We start from the raw sequence: 23,308 nt of genomic DNA on the forward strand, positions 1-23,308 counted from the left end.
TTTTCTTAGCTCAGCTATATTATTGCTAGAAAAAGTAGTGATTTTCAACTTTTGTATATATTGCAATATTTTGAGAATATTGCAATATGTTGGGAAAATATTGTGAGAAATTGGAAATATCAGTTGATTCAGCAGGTTTTGGATATTTTTTCCTCAGTTTGAAGAGGGAAAGGAGGGGATCGAGAACAAAGGGTTACATTTGCCCAGAAAAGGGCGAGAGAGAGAGGAGGTTGCTTTAGATTTATAAAAAGATGAAAAAAAAACTGAATGATTTTATATTGTTCAAGTTTTCTGATTTTTTCCAATATTTTTGCTGATGTTGCCAATATGTTTCTTTCTTGACCCTCCGATGATATACTCACTCATATGTTTGCATCATTGGTTTTGAGCGGCTTTCAGGTTTTACCTATCTAGTAATTTAGGAATTCTCTTAGTGCAAAGTATGCTTACCATGGTTTATAAAATTTAATGTTAATTTATAATGGTCACCTAATGTCACCTTCAGTACAAACTAAAGTTTCCTTTTTAGTTTTAGATTCCTAGTATTGCAGTGTTAATATTATTCCAAAAATTTTGACCTTTTGAAGTTTAAGCTGACCTGGAAAAATATATTAAAAGGTGATGATAAGCGCAACATACTCGTGCTCTCCTTTCTAAGTCTGAGGCTCCTTATGGAAGTCAACTTGTTTGTTGTATGCAAGCATCACATTAATACCATACTCCTGAGCTTTATTTAGAAAATTCTTATGTTTTAACAAAATAATCAAATACCTAGATAGCCAATGTTCCATTGAAATTACATGATCCCTATTCATGGGTAAGAATCCTTTAGTTTACACTGGTAGGATTTCATCCACTCGATGCTAATAAATTTATTTCATCCACTCGATGCTAATAAATTTATCTTTTCTGGATCAGAGCACAACGGTTGGCACAGTTATCCAATCAACCAAATTCTGTGGATGCATTTCGGAACTTTGAGGATGAGGCAAAATATCGCTCTGTGTGGGCATCTGATCCAAATGGAAACTCTTCGATGGATGGGGCCAAAGATAATCTTGCAGCTCTTTATCGGCCACCTTTTGCACTGATGTTCCAAGGCAGTTTTGAGCAGGTCCTTCTATTATGCTTGTATATGTTAATATGGGATAGAAATAAGTATGCCTTTGTTCAATGCTAAAGTTGTACTTTGAGTGGTTGGGCGACATTCGTAGGATGATCAACTAGATTCAATAGTGAGATGTTATGCATTCACATAATTTCTTGGTAACTGCATAGTAATTTTTCACAAGTATTTCTTTTGTAGATGGACTTCTGGAGCTGAACTGTGTAAGTAGGCTGAAACATTTGACGTTTTGGGCAAACACTCTGCCCATCCTCAGAGACAAAATAAGCTTTTTGAATAATATGAAGTTTGAACAGCTGTGAAAATCTGCATTCAAAAAGTATTTTTTTTCCTTTATCTACCGTTATTTCAGAGCAAATATATAACAATATCAATGATATGCAGGCAAAATTAGAGGCTTCGGGACAGGTAAAATGGCTCCTAGCAAATGTACAATCCACTAAAGAGTTCAGCTCTTACATGGTAAGCAGCTTTGTAACCTAATAATGAATACCAATGCACACACAACTTTGGCTTACAGTTATTAACATACATGTGCTGGCCAGTTATGTTCCTAATTTGCTTTGGTGCACAGCTTAATAGGGACACGTGGGCCAATGAAGCCATCAAGGAGACTATCAATACGAGTTTCATTTTCTGGCAGGTTAGGTGTCTGGTTACTTGTCATTATATTTCAATGTGATGAATTTAGGTTGTGCTTTCTTGTTTATGTTGCAGATGTATTGTTTCCCTTTGTTTTTATTGGAAGGGTCTTGTTCTCTACTTCACATTTTCCTTTCATTCTTGTTCTTTTTTTGTCATTTAGTTCTCATTCTTGTACTATTACAGACAGAAATGAACTGTGGGTATGTAATATGTTAGCTTGTTTTGTATTGGCAAATTCTTAGAGGCCAATTACAAAGTGTTTTGTCTTTTACCAAGGGCTACTTTCTATTGCAAAGTTGCATGTAACTAAATCTCGTCTTGCATAGAAACCTGTTTATAGTGTTTACCCTGTTTCCTTTCCAGATTATTGTTTTTGTAGATGCTGAGGCATAGGTTAGGAGAGAAAAGACAATCTTGTCCTGAATAGAAACCTGTTTATAGGGCTTAAGCTGTTTCCTGTCCAAATTACTGTTTTTGTAGATGCTGAGGCATAGTTTAGGAGAGAAAAGACAATCTCATCTTGAATAGAAACTGTTAGATTTCCTTAAAATCCAGTAATTGATTCTCAAATATTCAAGTGTAAAAACCAGAAATACAAAAACAACTGTTTATATTTAAATTGCAAATTCATTGAGTTTTCTAACTTAGCATGCATAGCAGAAAATAAATAAACCAGAAGACAAACACATCTCACACATAGAACACAAGATATACCCAGGAAATTCCAACTCCAGGGAAAACCTGCAAATCTGTGTGTCTTTTATTATCTTCAGCAAGAGGAATTTCTTCAGAAAAAAATTACATCAAGGGAGAAATTCCTTTTTACCACAAGAAAACAACTGATCAGCTTTGAGACAAATCGATCTCTTTTTCACGCACTTGATCTGTCGTACAACCGCACAGATCTGGCTATCTGCGCACATGTGCAAATAGTACGGATGCATAGGCTGTTTCTATGCGCACACGTGCGCACTGGAGGCTGCGTTAAAGCTGTCTGAGATGAGGCAATTTGGCCCTCACTTGATCTCTATCTCTTGGACGTTGAATCACTGCAATCTGCTGAGCCCCAATCTTTTCCTCCAGTTGCTCAATATAAATCTCTTTCTCAACAATCCCATTGAGGAATGTTGTCTTAACGTCCATTTGGTGGATCCTCCACCCCATCTGTGATGACTCTCCTACAACTACAAACAAAATGTGAATATTAGCATGCATACGAGGAATGCAAATGATAGTTACATATGCATGCATCACATGCATTGCACTAGTAATAGTATATGTGTTAATTAATTATGAAAAGTCTAATGAATGAATTATTGAGATACTGAGCAAATACCAAAACTCAACAAGATATAATGTATACGTTAAGGTGGGTTACTTACTATGTAAACCACCATTAACATATGATCTTGAATAAAAATAAATACAAAGTATTATACAAATAAAAGGGAACTATAATATTATGAATTATATTAACTAAATAAGAATTACAATATGTTATTGTTAACTATTAAGTATAATAATGAAATCATACATTTTGCATCAATTATAATATAAAGGAATTTGGGGAAATATAACTGTGTCAACAAGAAGGGATCAAAATAATTTAAGGGACATGTATAATATAACCATAGTATTCAAAACTGGCCTTGCTAACCGGTTACCGGTCCAACGGTCGGTTAGCAAGCCCATTGGTCGAAACCGGCCCAAAAACCCGGTCAGAGGGCTCACTTCGCCATTTTTTGCAGAAAACCGGTCCTAACCGGCCGGTTTGACTATCCTAAACCGGCCGGTTAGGAGGCACACCCACCATGAGCCCAAAAAGCGACTTTTTCACTGTGTTTTAGGGGTTTTGGAGGGAAACTGAGGGTGCTTGCCTTCCAAAAACACCCTCTCCAAGCCTTTAAGAGCCCCCTCTCCCTCTCATTTGTCTCACACATCTCATTTGGAGTGTTTGTGAGTTTGCTTGGGAGCTTGGAGAGTGTTGAGTTTTTGCTGGAGTAGTGGAACAACAAAGTTTAAGCTAAATAGTAGTTATCATTCTTCCAAAAGCCAAACATACTGCATGGGCTCATTGTAATATGATTGATGGCAAAATGATCTGCAAATATTGCCAAAAATCCATTCAAGGAGGGGATATTAATAGGTTCAAGCAACACTTGGCTGGGATAGGAGGCCATGTAAGCCATGTGGAGCACCAAATGAAATAATAAGGCATATTAGGGCAGAATATCTTCAGAAGTTTGAGACTTAAGTCATTGAACCAATAGAGAAGTTTGTGACTGCAAAGTTTGGGAGTCGAGACTCAACCAACTGAGTTTGATCATGATGACTCATGAGAAGTTTCAAGTGATAATGTTGATCACTATTATAGTATTATCATATATGTAGACTTGAGTCTTGTAGTAGGCCACTGGCCCCATAGTTTGTAGGCTTTGTTTTTGCACTCTAGAGGCCATTTAGAGCCTCATTGCTTATGTATTTTGTCGATGATATGTATTGCACTCGGTGCCATTTTGATATATTCACCTTTACATGGTATATAAATGAGCAATCTTTGCATATTATGTTTCTATTGGCTTGGAATTATGGTTTTAAATCTTAAAAATAGTTTTTTCATTAAAAATTAATTATTTAATATATTTTTCTAAAACCAGTTCATTTAGACCAAACCAGTCCCGATTAGACCGGTTCTGGTCAATATACCGGTTCATTAGGTGGACCGGTCCAGTCACCATTTCTGGTTTTAAAAACACTGATTATAACATAGGTATATGGAAATATACCATATATATTATAAAGGGGAATTAGATAAATATATTAATTTGGTATTCAACAGAAATTATAATATAATAATTAAGGTAATAAAATACAAAAAAATTAAAATAATCAATTGAGACATTTGTGAAGTCTTGTTGTCAAAAGGAAACGTGACCGTACACTATGAACTCATTGTGTCAAGAAAAGACGGTGACTGCCTTTGTAAATTTCCAAAAAAAACCTAATTCAAGGTGGTAGAGGAGGGGGCGCTTGGGAACCTTAGAGACTTAAGGAGGAATTTGGCTGGGGTAAGGGGGGAAAGTTTTCTTTGGAGAAGGGGATTTTGGTGAGTTTATAGAGAGATGGGAAATTTCTAACAGAGTCACAGATATTGAGCTTGATTGTTCTTGGGGTTTTGGGCATGAGGGCTAGAAGATTTGTCTTTTGGATTTGGGGACCATGCGGGTAGACCCTAGATAGGCTGGGAGGTAAAAAGTGCAGTTTGGTAACTGTAACAACGGGAACAACCACGGTCCAAGTCACCTTCAACTGATTCTAAGTATTCCTCTGCAATTTGAATTATAAATTTCAATCACTATCTAGCTAAAATTTCATAGTTAGGGTTTTATTGGTTACAATTTCACAGCATGGGTCACTGGAGCAAATGTATCATCATAATCAATCCCCTCTACCTGTGAGAACCCCTTTGCCACGAATATTGCCTTGTATTTCTCGATGCTCCCATCAACCCCATGCTTGATCTTGTAGACCCAGTGAGACCACCACCACAAATTTTCCCTCTGGCCTCAGCACCACCTCCTAGACATCATTCTTCATAATGGAGGCATACTCCTCCACCATGGCATCTCTCCACACTCGCTGAATCACTGCCTCTTGATAATTGGAAGTCTCGGCATCCAACAACTCTATCATAAGTGCCATATATCCAATGTATCTTTGTGGTTGTTTGCTCTGTCTAACTGATGTGCTTGGAGCACCAGCTCGCTCTTGCACCTCCTAGATCGTGTTGAAAAGTGTAACTAGGTTCAGTCTTCATAATGATGTGTAATTGTGATTTTACGTAATTGATGTAAAGAAGAAAATAAAATTATTTTTGTATTTCTTGAATCATGGGTTTCATTATGAAGGAATTTTATTTTTAGGTAAGGCTCCCAATGTGAGCCCTTAGGATTGGTCATAAAGTCAAATTGTGTCAATGTCATGTATGAAAAACCCTTCTTGGACATGTTACATATTTGTACGAGTCATTAAAATAATAAAAAGGCCCTCCAAGACAATGCTAAAGCACCTCCTACAAGTCGGCTTCAAGATGGAACAATGGAATTGCACCAAAGGACATGTCGGCTTATTTGATGGGAAAACCACTATAAATAGGGCTTCCATTTGAGGCAAAATTTTTCAGTCAAGCAAGTCTGCAATAGGAAGTGCGAGAATCACCCAAAAAGGAGTCTCATAACTAGTGAGAAGAAGGAAGGAAGAGCAAAGGTGTTTTGGGTCTGTTGTTCTGCCACACATTCGAAGAAGAGAGGGATCGTTTGTTGCAGGAAAGGTGGAGAACTTTACAGTGATCTAAGGTAATCGAGTTGGATAAAGACAAGTCAAAGGGAAGCCGAATTAAGCAGGAGTCTCTATCCTAAGTGAAGGAGTCAAAGGCACTACATAGAAAGTGACACTTACCAAGCACTGCAACTAGGGCTTCTGAAATAGGCCGAGAAATTGCAGTAAACCGAAATCTGAAGTGTAGCTAAGAAGTAGAGAGAAATTCAGTAGTTTGACTATCGTTGACTCAAGGAAGAGAAGAAGCTTTGTGTCTTGGTCTTGGAGTGGCAAATAGGTCAAGGGTCTTGGTCTTGGTATTCGTCAATTGAAGTTTATAAGAAGAAGAATTCGTTTGGGTTTTCCTCTCAATTGGGAGAGGTTTTGGCCCTGGCTGATAGCCTACATTGTGCGTCTCTTGTCTCTTTATGGTTTATGCATTGGTAACTGTTTGATGAAGAAGAACACTATAATAACATAAGTAAAAGAAGATCCTAATCTAAGAAGTAAAAAACATTCACAAGCAGTTATCTGTCATAGAGAAATCACCTAATTTCTATGTTTATTGCTGGTAGCATCGGATGTGCTCTAAGTCTCAAATTTTGCAGGGAGACTTGGGCACATGTATTCCAAAGAACCCAGAAAGCGTTTTGGGAAATTCCACGCGGAGACAATTTTATTAAAATAATTAATTGTTTTTAATGGGACAATTAAAATAATTAATGGGTATTAATCTAAACTGGGGGTGTAACTTCTAGAAGAAGACGAGGATCAAGCAGAAATGATCTTAGCCATTGATTAGCTTCTAACGTGGGTCGTTGAATGTTAATGAAGAGATTATTTAAGGAAGCTTGAGGGTCATTCGGAAGACACACAGAGAGTTGATCAGTCAGATCGAATTGCTGAAGTGAGAGGCAACGGTGTGATTTCATTGTGATCACGCAAAGAGGGGCAGAGAGAGTTTTGGCAGGAGGATCTTTGCCGCAGCCAAGAATATGTAGTAGAGAGACACATAGAACAAGCAACGCAGTTGGCAGAGAGGGTGATGCAGAGTCAGGAATTCTACTGCAGCACTGTAGGATTCCAAAGATTGTTAGATCTAGGAATTTTCACATGGTATTAGAGCTGTTGATGTGAAACAAGAAGAGAAAATCTACCATTGAAGCAAGGGCCAACTTGCTGCAACAGGGAACGGTTCGAATCCCCTGAGGGATTGTGTAATTCTAGACAGGAGGGCTATATTTTTGAGATTGTCTTTCTTTGAGTGAGCTGAGAGAGAGGTAAGACTACCGGATCGAGAATTCGCCAAGGCAGAGGGAGCCACATAGAGCTTTAACGACCCATATTAAAAGCTAATCAATGGCTAAGATCATTTCTGCTTCATTCTTGTCTTCTTCTAGAAGTTACACCCACAATTTAGATTAATGCCCATTAAATATTTTAATTTCCTAAGTTTAACTTAGGGTCCCATTAAAAATAATTAATTATTTTAATAAAACCATCTCCGGTGGGATTCCATTGGAACCAGATTCCATTGGGCACATGTATTCCAAAGAACCCAGAGAGCGTTTTGAGAAATTCCACCTAGAAACAGTTTTATTAAAATAATTAATTATTTTTAAAAGGACCCTAAGTCTAAACTTAGGAAAATAAAATAATTAAAGGGTATTAATATAAACTCTGGGTGTAACGTCTAGAAGAAGATGAGGATCAAGCATAAATGATCTTAGCCATTGATTAGCATCTAATCTAGGCTGTTGAATGTCAACGAGCAGATTATTTAAGGAGGCTTGAGGGTCACTTGGAAAGACATACACAAAGTTCAGAAGTTCGATTTTCTGAAGCAGAGTAGCTGCCGAGGGAATTTGATAGTGAGCTTGTGCAGTGAGGGGCAGGGATAATTTGGTTGGAGAATCTTCTCCTGAGCCAGAATATGCAGTAGAGAGGCAGAGAAACACTAGGAGGAGGCAATACAAGACCCAGGAGGGGTTGACACTGAGCCATAAGGGCTCACGCAGAGGCAACACAGTCCTCCCAGCAGAAGTCCGAAATTTGCAGGAGGGTTTGACGTCTGAGTCGAGAGGGTTGACGTCAGAGCTCCGAGAGAGCAAATAGACCTAGCGCATAGCTGACGTAGGGCCCACGTAGAGATAGACGGGGACACGTTGGTTCAGCTGCTGGATCAACTGGGACTTGCCAGGTAGAGTGACGTATTCTCACAAATTTCTTTTGCCAGTTTATTTCTCTCTAATTGGATTGACGAGAGGGCATACAAAGTTGTATTTAAAAAAATTACTGCATAATAATAAAAACCCTCAGCGCTGCTTCACCGGTTTTCCCGCATTGGGTTTTTCTAGGGACATTTGTTCAAAAATAACGGTGTTATTGTGTTGTATTTTCTTTCTTGCTCAGTCTCTTGTTTCTGCATATAAATTAATTAAGTGAAGGCTGCAGTGTATGTATTTCAATATTTGTTGTCGGAAATTGCAAATAACTTGTTCATCTAAATCTAACAAGTAGGAGAAATATCATTAGTTGCTGTAGTAGGGATTCCGGTTTAGGAATTTTCACATGGTATCGGAGCTGCAAGTGGAACAAGAAGAGTAGTGCTAGAGAACCCATTGCTGAGAAGAAGAGGGAGATCGAAAAGTTGCAAGAGGCAGCAGTTTGAAACCCTAAGAGGGTTTGCGCAGTCCTAGCTGGAGGGCTGATTTTCGAGGCAGTCTCTCTCTGAGTGAGTCGACATAAAGGAATCTCAGTTTGAAAGTTTGTCGGGGCAGAGGGAGCAGCGCTGAAGTCTTAGCATGAAGAGAAGCTGGTGGGACGCAAATTTTCAGCAGTCAGATTGTTGGGATGAAAGATGGCAGAAGAGAGAAGAGAAGCACGGTCGAGGGAATTTCTTCCTTAGAGGACTTCCAACCAAGGAGTCCGAATTCTCACTCGCTGAGTAGCAGCGGAGAGGGGCATATCTACAAGCTCCAACAAGGAGTACGTAGGCCAGTTTAGTGTTGCGCAGAGCTGAGAGGAGGTCATTCGACAATTTTCGTGGCAGAGATGGCAACTAGTGGTTTGAGGGATCAATGTAGATTGGACGGAGCATACAACTATGTCATCTGGAAGGCAAGGATGTCATTCCTTCTAGATGAGCATGCCCTCAAGACATATGTCGACAACATGGTGGCTGTGCTTGTAGATGCAGATCCGTTGAAGAAGCACTGAGATGAAATGGCGAAGGCAAAAAGAATGATCCTTGATGGAGTGAAGGATCATGTGGTCTGTCACATCGCTAACAGAGGGACTGCTAAGGAGATGTGGGACGCATTGTGTTAATTTTAGGTATGTTCTATGCTTAGATCAATTTATTTCAATTTTCACATTTAGCTCAATATCTTTTCCAGATTAGCAATCACATCAGCATTAAAGTAAACTGCAGATAGAACATAAACATAAATCACAGAAGACAAGCCAAGACAAGAGGACACAAGATGTGGTCGCTAACCAGGGACAAACCCCAATGTGGGGAAACCCTTGATCAATTCTTCTTATATGTTCTTCAATAGTTCAACAGAGAGAGAGAGATAGTACGTTTACAACAAAAGTCAACACTTTGACTTATCTAGATAAGAGCATGGATCATCTCTAAGAAGATGATACATGAGATCAGTTGAAGACATGCTACTTCAACTGATTCTCCAAGGTGACTCCTTCACCTATCGTTGTGCTGCATGTTGTCACCATGTTGCACCTCACCGTGCTGCACCCATCTTCCTCAGAGAATTCCTAGCTAGGGAATTTGAATTCTCATTTGTTGAGCAATAGTAGGAGAGAGGAGGTCATTCGACACTTCGTTTGGCAGAGATGGTAGCCAGTGGATTGAGAGATCGGGATAGGTTGGATGGGGCATCCAACTATGTGATTTGGAAGGCAAGGATGTCATGCCTTCTTGATGAGCATTTTCTCAAAGTCTACGTCGACAACGTGGTAGTTGAGCCCGCAGATCCAGATCCACTCAAGAAGTATAAAAGAGAAATGGCGAAGACCGAGAGAATGATCCTCGACAAAGTGAAGGATCGTATAGTCTGTCACATCACTGGCAGAAACATTGCCAAGGAGATGTGGGATGCATTGTCGACACTGTATCAAGGATCTTCCGAGCAACGGAAAATGTACTTGGAGCAGAAGATGAGATCTATGCAAGATGCAGAAGGGGGAACACATTGATCCATTTGTTGTAAAGCTTCAGGAAACACGAGATGAGCTGGCACCTATGGGGTCAACACCTCAAGGTTCTAAGATGGTAAGACTGGCCCTAAATTCAGTATCTGAGGAGTGGCAAGTCTTTGTCCAGAGTATCCTAGGTAGGGCGACTTTGCCAAACTGGGATGAAATGTGGGCAACTCTTAAGCAAGAGGAGTTGAGAAGGAACTTGGTCAAGTGTAAACTTGATGGAAGTAGCAGCAGTGGGTGAAAGGCCAAGGAGGAGGAAGAGAATGTAGCCCTCGCATCCAAGGGGCAGCAGGAAAAGCATAAGAAGGACATTTTGAAGATTAAATGCTTCAAGTGTGGTGAATTTAGTCACTATGCAACACAGTGTCCTCTCAGAAAAGAAGGACAAAGATGAGAAGCATGATCTGAAGGTTGCAGCCGCGAAGATGAGGAGGAGGAGTTTGCCATGACAACCCAGGCATCTCCAGGAGGGAGGTGGGGTGATTTAGAGTTGTAGTTTGAAAGGACTGCAGATGGGTAGAATCCTTGAGGAGCCCACCTCTCGGATCAATTCCTTGCTACAGGACCCCAGATCAGTAGTAGTAGGATGGACCAATCTCAATTGGTGCAGAGGAGTGTCGAAGTGACAGTTGCATTGGCTAGTAGCGCCAGAGACTGAGCAATGCAGAGCAGAGTTGGCAGCAGTGCAGATGGCACAGAGCAGAGGTCAGCAACAACGCAGAGGCTTCAGAGGATTAGGGTATCAACAACAACGCAGAGGCTTCAGAGGATTAGCGTAGAGAATAGTAGCAGTAGTCAGACTCCAACAATGACATGCATCATACTGAGCACTTGTTCAGTAATTTCGTATGCTTTTCCGTCGCTGATGCAGCAACAACAACACTTGGAGAAGGTTGCAGTGCATATGCAATGTTGGCAGTGGCAGTGCCAGCAGCAGCACAGATGCAAAATTTGAGAGGGAGTTGTAGTACAGATGCAGTGTTGACAGTGGCAGTGCCAGCAACAGTAGAGATGCAGCAATTGCGCAGTAGTTGGTGGGCAACAATGTCATACATCAGCGGCGCAGAGGGAGATGTTATAGAGAAGGGTAATGCTTCAGTGTTGCTAGAGCACATTCCTCGCTAAGAGGGAGTGTTGATTTCTGGTAGCATCAGATGTGCTCTAAGTCTTAAAATTTGCTGGGAAGCTTAGACACATGCATTCTCTAATACCCAGAAATCGTTTTGGGGAATTCCACGTGGAGACAGTTTTGTTAAAATAATTATTATTTTTAATGGGACCCTAAGTCTAAACTTAGGAAATTAAAATAATTAATGGGTATTAATCTAAAGTGTGGGTGTAACTTCTAGAAGAAGACGAGGATCAAGCCAAAATGATCTAAGCCATTGATTAGAAGTTAATATGGGTTGTTGGTTGTCCAACAAAAAGATATAAGAAGAGGCTTGAGGGGCACTTCGAGAACACACAGAGGGGAGATCAGAAGTTTGGTTTTTTGAAGCAAAGCAACTGTCGAAGAGATTTTCGACGGTGATCTTTTGCATTGAGGGGCAGGGATAGTATCCGAAGGGAAACCTTTCCCGGTCGGAGAATACTCAGTATAGGAGGCAAAGAGAGATCCAATAGAGGTAGCGCAGAGCCAGAGAGGCTGACGCAGGGCCACATAGAGCCAGCACAGAAGCCTAGAGGGAATCCGTAAATTTGTTGAAGAGATCGATTTCTGGAGCCGGAAGCTAGGTGTGAGACAGAGAGGGCAAATATCAGAGGCAAATCAATCAGCTGGGAGCAGTGACGCAGACCCCATTAGCTGTGACGCAAGGCCTACACAACGATTGCATAGAGACTACACAGAGGTAGCCTGGGGTTGTTCATTCAATGGTTGGATTAGCTAGGATTTCTAGTGATAGTGTGAGGTAACTTCACTTATCTTTTTGACAATGATATTCTCTGTAACCGAATTGTTGGGAAGGCATCCAAAGATTGCATTTAGGAATTACTACTACATAATAATAAAACCCTCAGAGTTGCTGCACTGGTTTTCCCACATTGGGTTTTTCCGAGGACATTTGTCCAAAAATAGCTATGTAGATGTGTTGTATTTATTTCTTGTTCAGTTTCTTGTTTCCGTTTTTAATTTAAATGGTGAAGGTTGCAGTGTGTTCGTTTCAACGTTTATTGTAGGAAACAGTATATAATTTAATAATTTCGTTCATTAATTAACAAATAGGAGAAACGTAATCAATTGCAACAGTAGGAATTTGGGCATCCAAACTTTCACACTATTCATGGTGTGAAAGTATAGCAATGGTGTTGGAGGAGCATGGTGTACGAGATTTTGTTGATAAATTCCTAACTGCACCCACTGACCCTTAGCAATTGGCTCAACATAACAAGATGAATGCCAAGGCAAGAAGAATCATCTTGGAGGGAGCCAAAGACCATGTGAACATCCATCATTGGTCTCTATCAGGGTTGGAGTGAGGCTAGAAACTTGGTATTAAAGGACAAACTCAAGAACATTACAATGTCCAAGTAAGATTAAATGGTGTCTCACCTCACCAAAGTTTTCCAAAGTAAAAGAAGAGTTGGCTAGTGTGGGAGAAATAGTTCCAGATAAGGATCTGGTAAATTTTGCTATATTGGGTTTCCCCAAGTCGTGGCAAGCCTTCATGGATGGGATATGTGCCGAGAAAACCTTTCAGATTGGGAGTAATTATGGGGAGACTATGTCCATGAGGAGATTCACAAACAAGTTGGGTCACGTATTAAGGCCAAGAAAGATGAAGAAAATCTCGCTCTAGCCAGGAAAGGGAACAACTCCAAGGGCAAGAAGAGCAGCAGTGGTGGAGAGCCAAGCTCCAAGGGCAAGAAGAAGAAAAGGCATCTCAGGAAGACCAAGAGTTTTTGGTGCCAACAGTTTGGGCATTATGCTACTAAATGCCCTAATAGGAAGAAAGGGTCCAAGAAGGACCAAGTAGTAGCCTCTGTAGAGATTGATGAGTTCTCTTCTCATTATGAGGAGTTTTCACTTATTGCTTGCATGGCAAGCTCAGTGGCTACCAATTTATGGTATATGGAGCGATCTGTCTTGTGATATGACGGGAAACAATAAGTATTTCAGCAAACTATTAGAAAGGGACATATAGTTCGACATTGAGATGGGAAACGATGAAAAGTATCAAGTTGAGGGTACTAGTACAATTCAATTTGAGAGGGAGTCTGAAAACCTTCTTTATCTCAAAGATGTCCTTTACGTACCTGGGCTCAAGAAGAATCTCGTTTCAGTTTCAGCTTTAGAGGATAAGGGGTACGAGGTGACCTTTAGACAATGTAGAGTTTTCATAAAACCCTCATACTCCAAGATGGTGAAGCAGATCAGGTTAGACACAAGAGCCTGTACAAATTGGAGTTTGAAATAGCCACTAAATTAACCAATAAAGGGGGTCATGACTCAAGCAACAAGCTTGGGGAGTTATGGCATTGGCACATGGGGCATTTACATCATGGTGCGCTAAGGATTCTCAAGGAGATAGCAATAGAACTACCACAATGCAGTGTAGATCAACATGATGTGTGCAAGGGTTGCACACTTGGCAAGTATGCCAAATCATCTTTTCCTAAAAAAGATAACAAGGCCAAGGGTATCTTGGACATTGTTCGTTTATATATTGTGGTCCTTTCTCTACAAACATCGCTTAGTGGGTACAAGTAATATGTCATCTTTATAGATGATCACTCGAGAAAGACTTGGATATTCTTCAGGAAAAAAACGATGGAGTCTTCTCGAAATTTCTGGAGTTTGAGGCCTTGGTTGAGAACCAGACTGGCAAGACGAGGTCAAATAATGGTGGGGAGTACACCTCAAACACATTCAAGGAATTGTCTGCCCCTCTGCTGCAACATATCACTTGTTCGATTTTCTCAGCAAACCTCGCCCCAGAAAAATCGAACTCTTTGATCTCTCAAGTGTATCTCCAACTGACCCTCAAGCCTCCTCTTATACTTTTCCTGTTGATGAATCAACGGCCGAGATTAAGTCCCTAATCAATAGCTAAGATTAAAACAGACTTGATCCTCGCCACTTAGAAGTTTCTCACCCATATTCTTATTAATACCCATTAATATTTTTATTTTCCTAAGTTTAGACATAGGGTCCCATTAATTTTTTTATTATTTTAATAAAACTGTCTTCAGGTGGAATTTCCCAAAACAATTTCTGGGTATTGGAGAATACATGTGTCTAAGCCTCCCTGCAAATTTTGAGACTTGGAGTACATCTGATGCTACCAGAAATCAACAAATAGTTGTTGGATGCACCCTCCAAATTGTCTTCAAATCTGAGACCCTGATACACCATAATGCCAAATCGCACTGCACAAAACAAATCACACTGCCTAGAAACCCTAACGGCAAATCAATCTATAAACACGCTCCCTCTGAATTGTAAAACCTGCTCCTGAATATAAAACTCTGTTTGGTCTTCAATCAGAGGCTATACTTTGATACCGTGTTAGATTTTTTAAAAGCCAGTAACTGATTCATAATTTTCCAGGTGTAAAAACCAGAAATACAAACAACTGTTTTGGAAACTTAAATTGCAAATACACTGAGTTTTCTAACTTAGCATGCACAGTAGAAAATAAATAAATTAGAAGACAAACACCTCTCACACAAAGAACACAAGATATACCCGGGAAACCCTACCTCTGGGGAAAACCTGCAATTCTGTGTGTCTTTTATTATCTCAGCAAGAGGAATTTCTTCAGAAAAATATTACAGCAAGGGAGAACTTCCTTTTCACCACAGGAAAACAACTGATCAGCTCTAAGATAAATCGATCTCTCTTCCACGCACTTCCACTCAGATCTGGCTATCTGCACACAGATGCGAATAGTACAGATGCACAGGCTATTCTCTTTGCACACACGTGCGAACTGAAGGATGCGCTTAGGCTGTCTGAGCTGAGGCAGTTTGGCCCTCACTTGATCTATGTCTCTTGGACGCTGAATCACGGCAATCTGCTGAACCCTCGCCTTTTCCTCTCGCTGATCTGACACATTGCTTGTGCTCAACTGACTTGCCACTTGCTCTATCTCCTCTTATAATTTCGACCCAAACCCTAAAGTCACTTTCAATGGCTGAGATTAGATCATGATGAAGGGCTGAAATTAAATCATAAGTTAACTTAGGAATTTTTAATTTTTCCTAAGTCCAACTTTAGGAAATAGTTAAATTAATATTCTGCTAAAGTGGCTGTCTAGTTGATCCCTCTGCTAGCCTTAGCACTTAGGCAAACAAAACCCTTACTTCTCTACTCCAATCAACAGAAATCTGTTTGTAGTGCTTACCCTGTTTCCTTTCCAAAATATTGTTTTTGTAGATGCTGAGCCTCTGAGGTATAGGTTAGTCGAGAAAAGACAGTGTTATTCCACCTCTTCACTGGACTGCTTGAATATACAATCCTCTTTGAACAGAATATATGCACTCACTGAAAGGTGAAAATCTTATTTACAAATCCGTTTGGTGTTGTCTCAGTACACAATGCCTTTGTAAGTGGTGTCTAGTTCATTTAGAAGGTGGAAACATGGCTTCCCCAGTTTTGTTTTGTTGTAGTCAAGCGTGATTATGTAATGTCTCTTTGAACAAATAAACACTTCAATCTATAAAGAAGGATTCTCAACTTTTAAATACTGAGTTCAGAATTTTATGGAATTTGTTTTGGAGTTACTGAGCTTCTACTTAACAGATTAGAGAGGGGATCAAATCTGGAAAAATTGGGATTCTAAGAATGATGGGTTGAACATTTTATTATTGAGCCTTCACTTCAAAGTTAATTAAAGGTTGAATGACAAACACTGTTTTAGAAGTGGGTTGATTATCAGGAAGTTGGAACTTAAGAATTAATTTTTTGATCTTGGTAGAAAATAGGATTTCCAACAACTGCAATTAGAAGTGGGTTGATTATCAGGAAGTTGGAACTTAAGAATTAATTTTTTGATCTTGGTAGAAAATAGGATTTCCAACAACTGCAATTAGAAGTGGGTTGATTATCAGGAAGTTGGAACTTAAGAAAGAATTATATTTTGATCTTGGTAGAAAATAGGATTTCCAACAACTGCAATTAGAAGTGGGTTGATTATCAAGAAGTTGGAACTTAAGAATTAATTTTTTGATCTTGGTAGAAAATAGGATTTCCAACAACTGCAATTATGCTTTTGTAATCTGGACCTACTTGTAATGGCACTGCATATAAAAATGTTGAAACCTTTGTCAAGTTTTAGTTGTAATTCAAAATATTGCAAAACTGAAAAATATTATAGGGCAAAATATTTCAAAAAAATAATCTTAGGTTTGTCATTGGGACTGTTTTTGCATTAAGTGTTGTTGTAGTTCTCAGAGGGGTTTTCAAACAGTGAAATTTATACAGATTCTTTTCTCTTCTATATGTTTTGGGTTCTTATCTGAATGGTTGCAATGCTGCAGATATATGATGACACTGAAGAGGGAAGAAAGGTGTGCACCTACTATCATTTGACAAAGATGCCAACAACACTTGTTATTGATCCTATCACTGGACAAAAAATGCGAGCTTGGAATGGCATGATTGATCCAGAGCGATTGTTAGAGGTAACTGGACTTGATGCACAGTAGATATGAGGATAGTGTTGTGACCTATTGTTGGTTTAGGTTATTGTAAAGTGTGTTGGCTGTTGATGGTAAGCATACTCAACTTAATTATAGCTTTCTTTGAATGTTTTCAATGGCGTGTTTGTTTCAGGACTTGATACCTTACATGGATAAGGGCCCCATGGAACGCCATCCAACCCTTCCTCATAAAAGACAGAGAGAATTTGATGAGAGGGCCGCATCAAATGCAAATGGTATGCATAGCTGTTTTCCACTGATATGGTTCAGTTGTTTATCATCTACAATTTAAAGCTAGGAATACTATATTGGTAGACATTCTACACATAGTTGATATAATTGGCTCTTGGTAAAATTCCCAGCTTTTATATTAGACTTCACATTCTTTTCTTTAAGTAACATTTTAGGCATCACAGAGGATCATATTTTTCTTAAAGATAGGTTTACTGCTAATATACAATTGGATTATGACATCATATTTTTTGTAAAGGAAAAATATTTTTACATTATCAAAAATCCATCAAGGGCGATGGATTATGTGCAACTTAGGCAGGTTTATCAGATTTTTCCCTGCTAATCTTGTCTCTAACCAACTTTGCATGCTGAAAAATAAAATGAAGCGCAGATAAGAGAAGATAATTATATTAATGTCCAATAAATAACCACAAAAGTAGCTCAATGGAACTGCTGAGTACAATGATGTTGTTACAAGCAGGAGTGCCAAATGGGCTCATGTATAAGACAAAGATATAAAACAAAAACATAATGCCTTTATGCTAAAACATGGAAAATTTGCGACTGAGTGTGGCCAGCTGGAGAAAGAGCCGGGGACTAGGTCATGGTCTACTAGATCTATGTCTCCTAACATTTGAGGCAGAATGAATAAAACTCAAGATAGAATGGTGTCCTGAGGGAGAGTTGGGGGAAGATTTGGACCTTCTGTTGTGTTGTTGCTGGGAAGAAGTAACCCACCTCTGGTGCCCAGGGGACCTCGATTGCTTGCTGGTAAGAGATCTGGTCCAGCGATGTCATTGAGGTCTTTAGGGAAGGGGAATGGTCCCTCGATTTCATACCAAACTGGAGTCCGAGGCAATGTTGCTATTATTTTGTCTCTTTGTGCCCCTAACTGATGGAAGCACCGTAAAGGAGGATGTAATCTGTTGAACAAGATCTGGTTTAGGAGGAAGTTGGAGAATGTGGGCACAAAGTTTGAGGGCCTCATATATGTAAAGTTATAGACATCTCCGGTCAGATTATTGGAGGAAACTGGATAGGGTCTGGATCCCCCTTGAACAGGCAATGAAATCCCCCATGGATCTCATAATAAATGGGGTAGTGGAAGATAAACTTCTCTTCAGTCTCAATCTTTTGGAAATCGTACAACTGGCAAATTAGAGCCAACTTTGAACCTGCCCCAATGGGATCTGAAGGGCGTGCATCCAGTGGCGAAGCGTGTAATGGGGCCGAACAGTGAGTTCATCCCTCGTCACCACGAAGTGCTCAACATAGAAAGCTGTAGAATCCCAGGGTAATTTTTGCCCTAGGGTTTCAGGAACATAAAAAAATATTGCACCAAAATTTACAGTAGCCTTTGCCAATGATAATTACCCTTATAGTCACAAAATTGTACTATCCTTTTTAATTTCAGACATCAATAGAATTCACAATAAAATATGCAACAGTTTGAGACAGGTATAGAATTCACAATAATATAAATATGCGACAATTTTGTAATATATGTTCGATCCTACTTCAACAACTGCTCCCAGGGCAGTTCTCCAATACTGGCGATTATGTGATTGCAACTACCATCAACTCTGATCACAATACTGGCCCAACAACTACTCACAGGGCTATTTATGAAACAACTTGAGCCTAATTACTATCAATTTGTTACTCACTTGATACCCTAATTTTACAAGGTAGTCACTACTCTTGGCACCACGTCCCTGTTTGTCCTCTGCTGCATTAGTACTTGTGCCTCATTCAACGCAAGCTACGACCTTCCCGAGTTCTTCCATAGTTACGGTTACTGAAGTCTCTGTCTAACCTTCCCGTCACTTTATTTCTGTCGCACGGTCCTCGTCTAATCTATTCTGTAGCCTCAAAATGTCACAGGGACCCATGTTACCACAAAATATCTTGTTGTCTAAGCTTGCTTTACATCCACATAAGATTATATGTGACAAAGCCAGTGTCGACCATTGGCTTCTTGATGTTTATTTGTTGGTTGGGGAAATGGGAGTAGACTCTCGTTACATGGTGAAGCTTCTCGTTTTATCCCTTCCATCGTCTCAAGTTGCTACAACTTACAGTAAACCGTGTTTTTATTGTTGATCCATGTATGGTGATTTGTAACAGAAACAACACCTGCCTTCTATTGATCCATGACTTTTTCTCATACTACAACACAGTCACAAGGTAATTCGCTGTAGCTGAATAAGGGTCCGCTGTCCCAGGCAGACCATGGATTCCCCTCAGATGCCAATTGCGGCTATGATCAAAGCCGACATTGATGTGCTAGAGTGCCTAAATCTCCTTGTGTTGTCCTTCATTTCCATGTTTCCATAGATATGATTTTTCCTTTCTTATGTACTGAAACCAGATTGGCATGTAAACTATAGAAAATGGACTTTTGGCTATTCTATAACAGAGCTGGTTGACCTAGAGAAATCCACGAAGGACATCAATCTTGTGTAGCCAAATAGGTCTATATGGTTTTGTTTCTTAAGAAGAAATTGATAGGAGAAAGGGGTCTTAAAAGTTAAAACCCTCAGAGCCTCAGGGTCAAAAACTAACAAAGATAAATGATCTAACTCAATGATGTCTAAATGAAATCAACCCTCTTGTATTTATAGATTTCCTTAAGGGGATTTTTCTGCTTAATTGATTGAGTGAGGTTCACTCAAATCCCCAACTTTGGGTTTCTTTGCCCAATTGCCCCAAAACTTGTCCAGACATTGGGTATTTTGGGGTCTTTTCCCCTTTATCAATGACTATAGCCTACGGGGATCGATAGGCTACTTCATCACTTGGACAATTTTAACATAACCCACCTTAAGGGTTATGCCAAGGAAACTCTACATATTTGTTGTAGATATCCTCTCAGGTGATTTTATTCATCTCTTGGTTGGCTGGTAAGAGGTGGCCGGGTGCACAGAAGCAGATTTGAAAGGATGAAGCTGGTCCGTTATAATACCAACCAAAGCAAGTAGATTTTAGAATTCGGTGTACCAACACTGAGATTGAACTGAAGGACTGGCTATTGCAATGAACTCAAATAAATGAGAGGCCAAGTATAGATACTAGCCACGCCCCTTCACTGTATTAGCAAAGATTCGAACATGGAGTAGAAGAGAGACAATACCGAACACTGTCTCCAGTGGAAAGTGGTGAGTTCCAAACTCTCCGAGAATGATGGGGTGAGGAAGTGTTAGCTAGCATCGAATGATGTGACAAAGGAAGAAGTGTCTGCTAGCACCTCCACCAGCTCCTAAATTAGATCAAAATTGATTGCCCGCTTGCGAAGAGACAAATTGGCATGACTCTAATTCCAAACTTTTTCCATAATGAATGAATAGTCTAGTTCATTATGGAAAATAAAAGCCAACTAGCCTCTTGTCAGAATCTGATAGGAGGGCACATAACCTATCAATATTTTCCAAAACTCAGTAAGCCAGAAGCCAAGGGAATGCGCCTTAACTTGTTTGCCACAAAAATAGCGAATCAAAATCCCACCAAAGTATTTCATAACGTTGAAAACCATGATGTACTTGCCAACAACCAAGCTAATGGATCCCTTGTGCTTTGGAATCCACATCCTCTTCCCTTTCGAAAACCCTGTCTTTGATTGTAAGTTGATAGTTTCTTCTCTGTTAGGGTTGTTACACTCAGAACTAGAGCTACATCACACCGAAGCTTCCAAATGAAGGCATTGAGCTATATCTTCCAGAGAAGAAGATTTGAGGATGAGACAATTGTTGGGATCACTAGAGGAAATAACTATGCCCAACCCGTTTGGCAGAAAAGCATTAAAAGTGGAATCTCCCATAAAATCTGGTGTGGGGATTGTCAATGGAGACAAAAGGTGCGAAAGATACTTAGTTTGAGAGTGGAAAACTCCATCATGTCTTGGACTGGCTTCGTAGTTCATGGTGTTAGTGCCCCAATGGTCCATAGGAAGTCGCTCAGTCCAGGGATTCTACCAAGTCAGCCGCAACCCCGAGACACTCACTGGATAACTATGCACGGTGGGGTAAGGGGTTCATAGAAAGACATATTACGGAGAACAAAATGAAAAAAGATCACACGTATAGAAAATTCTAGCAAAGGACTTTCTTATTTAACCAAGATATATCAATGTGTAGTTGGGAATGTATTTTGGTGTGAAAGATTCTTTAGTTGATCAATGATAGTGGATCATGGTCAAATTTGAGAAGAAACTCCAAGCTTGGAGCTTCCTTAATCTTTCTCTTGTCAAGAAAGTTATGATTGTGGACAAGATTCTAATAATTGGGCACATCTTTTATTCATCTTGCCTCTTCCCTTTTCAAAAACTTTCAAATGGTTATAGGACATTCTTAGAAGCTTTATTTGGGGCGAGTATGGGAGTCCAAAAGGGCTCCCATTGGTGGAATGACATGTATGCACATTTTTAAGAGATCAAGGGGTTGGGGTTTGTTGACATAAAAGTACGAGGAGTCATCCTTGTTGGTGAAGGGCTAGTGCATGCAATGAAGTGGGTCTCCTTGGAAAGTTTTGGTTTGCTGCTAGATTCAACATGCTTATCACATCTAGGGTATTAAGAGTCCTTTCTAGTTGTGTGACATAATTGGAAATGCTTAGGTGTTTGTGATTTTTGGTTTGCTTTCTTACAAAAGAAAGAGTTTCTTTTCAAGTTTTGTTTGGGTTTTTGGCTTGGTAGTTTGAGGGAACTTGGGTTACATTGCATTAAATGTTATTTTTGATTTGAATGTTCTTGTCTCCCAGTGGTGAGGTTGACCTCTTTGGCTAGGTTTTTTGGGAAAAGCTTTACCAATAAAGGTCTCTTTTTGTTGAATGATTTGTGAAATCATGAGAAACAATAATGGCATAATTAATGTGCTCTTCATTGAGCCCAAAAGTTCTTAAGTTAGGATAAGCTTGTGTTAGAGGGCCTTTGTCACATGATTCCTCATGAGCGTTTTTTCAGAATATAGTTACATGGTTTTCACTTGTTCTAGGGAGATTGAAGATGGAGGAATCATAAGCCCTTCTTTGATTATGTGACCAAGGATCTTTATGATATTGTAAGGCATCTTGTTGACATTATCCCATACTCATACAAAAGGTGGGGGGTGAAGGATCTTTTGGTATTTTGGCTGCCAATCCATTTGGAAATCACATTCTTCTTTTAAGCACGAAGTTTGGAGGTGGATTCTTTTCTAACGAGGGTTTGATATCAAGCGTAGGCTTCATATAATAGGTGGGACAAATATCACTTGCGCTGTTTGTGGTCAAGATGGAACAATTGTGCATGTATTCTAGAGACGTTTTGCATATGACTTTAGGTTGAATTTCACTTCTTTTTCATTGCCTCATTTTTGGGGGAATTTCCTCTTATGGGTGACACATTAGTGGTTTGGGACACTCAAAAACCGTTGTGGAATTCAACACAATTGACTGCTATTGGCCTTTTATGGAAGCATTGATGTAAAGTTACCTTTTATTAGGATCCCTTTTCTTTTATCCTAGGTGATTTGAGGAGCTTTACGTAAGAGTTGGTTTCGCTTGTGAGAGTCAAGCTTATTGCTTTTCGTCATCTCTTCATGTGAAGGTCATATGCTTGCCTTATTGGATTTTTAAGGCAGGGTTTCTTTGGGACCCTTATAACTTGTGTGATGTAATTTTTCTATTCCACAATGTATTGAATTGATCTGTGATGTAACATGCAACATTAAAGAAAAGAACAACAAGAAATCTCAACTGCCTCCCTTCTTGTGATGTTGGGAATCACTCAATAACAAACTTTGAGGGTAAAGGGCAATGTGAAAGAAAGAACGATGGTGACCTTCATGAAATTTGACAACATTAATAACATCGTAGACTTAATTTCATGATAAATTTGTGCTTAAGATTTGTTCCATTACAAAATTTCTAGGTATTCGTTGCTAATCACTCTATTATAAAGTGCGTAGGGATGATCAAAGTGTTAGAATTTACCCAAACCCAACACTCGATATTTAATTCCCAACAATTAATTACTGAACAAATACACGACTAAGTTCCTAACACAATTCAACGGAAGCAAATTATGATTTGAATAACATGAATTACATACAATTTTCTTCCCAACAAATCAGTGCTTCACTA

General features: G+C 39.4%; 1 protein-coding gene across 2 annotated transcripts in view; it reads left to right on the forward strand.

Annotated features, from left to right (window-relative positions):
• Positions 1 to 23,308, forward strand: part of LOC149238874 (UBX domain-containing protein) — a 129,884-nt gene that overhangs the window by 59,503 nt on the left and 47,073 nt on the right. For both annotated transcript variants that reach the window (XM_089373212.1, XM_089373213.1), the window contains 5 exons: positions 919 to 1,114; positions 1,511 to 1,588; positions 1,701 to 1,769; positions 16,796 to 16,939; positions 17,091 to 17,193. In XM_089373212.1, coding sequence (XP_089229338.1) covers positions 919 to 1,114; positions 1,511 to 1,588; positions 1,701 to 1,769; positions 16,796 to 16,939; positions 17,091 to 17,193 — 590 coding nt within the window. The remainder of the gene's footprint in view (positions 1 to 918; positions 1,115 to 1,510; positions 1,589 to 1,700; positions 1,770 to 16,795; positions 16,940 to 17,090; positions 17,194 to 23,308) is intronic.

This window comes from Pinus tabuliformis, chromosome 8 (assembly GCF_031772625.1).
Source record: "Pinus tabuliformis cultivar Carrire ecotype Pingquan chromosome 8, CPIR1, whole genome shotgun sequence".
Classification (NCBI taxonomy): Eukaryota; Viridiplantae; Streptophyta; class Pinopsida; order Pinales; family Pinaceae; genus Pinus; species Pinus tabuliformis.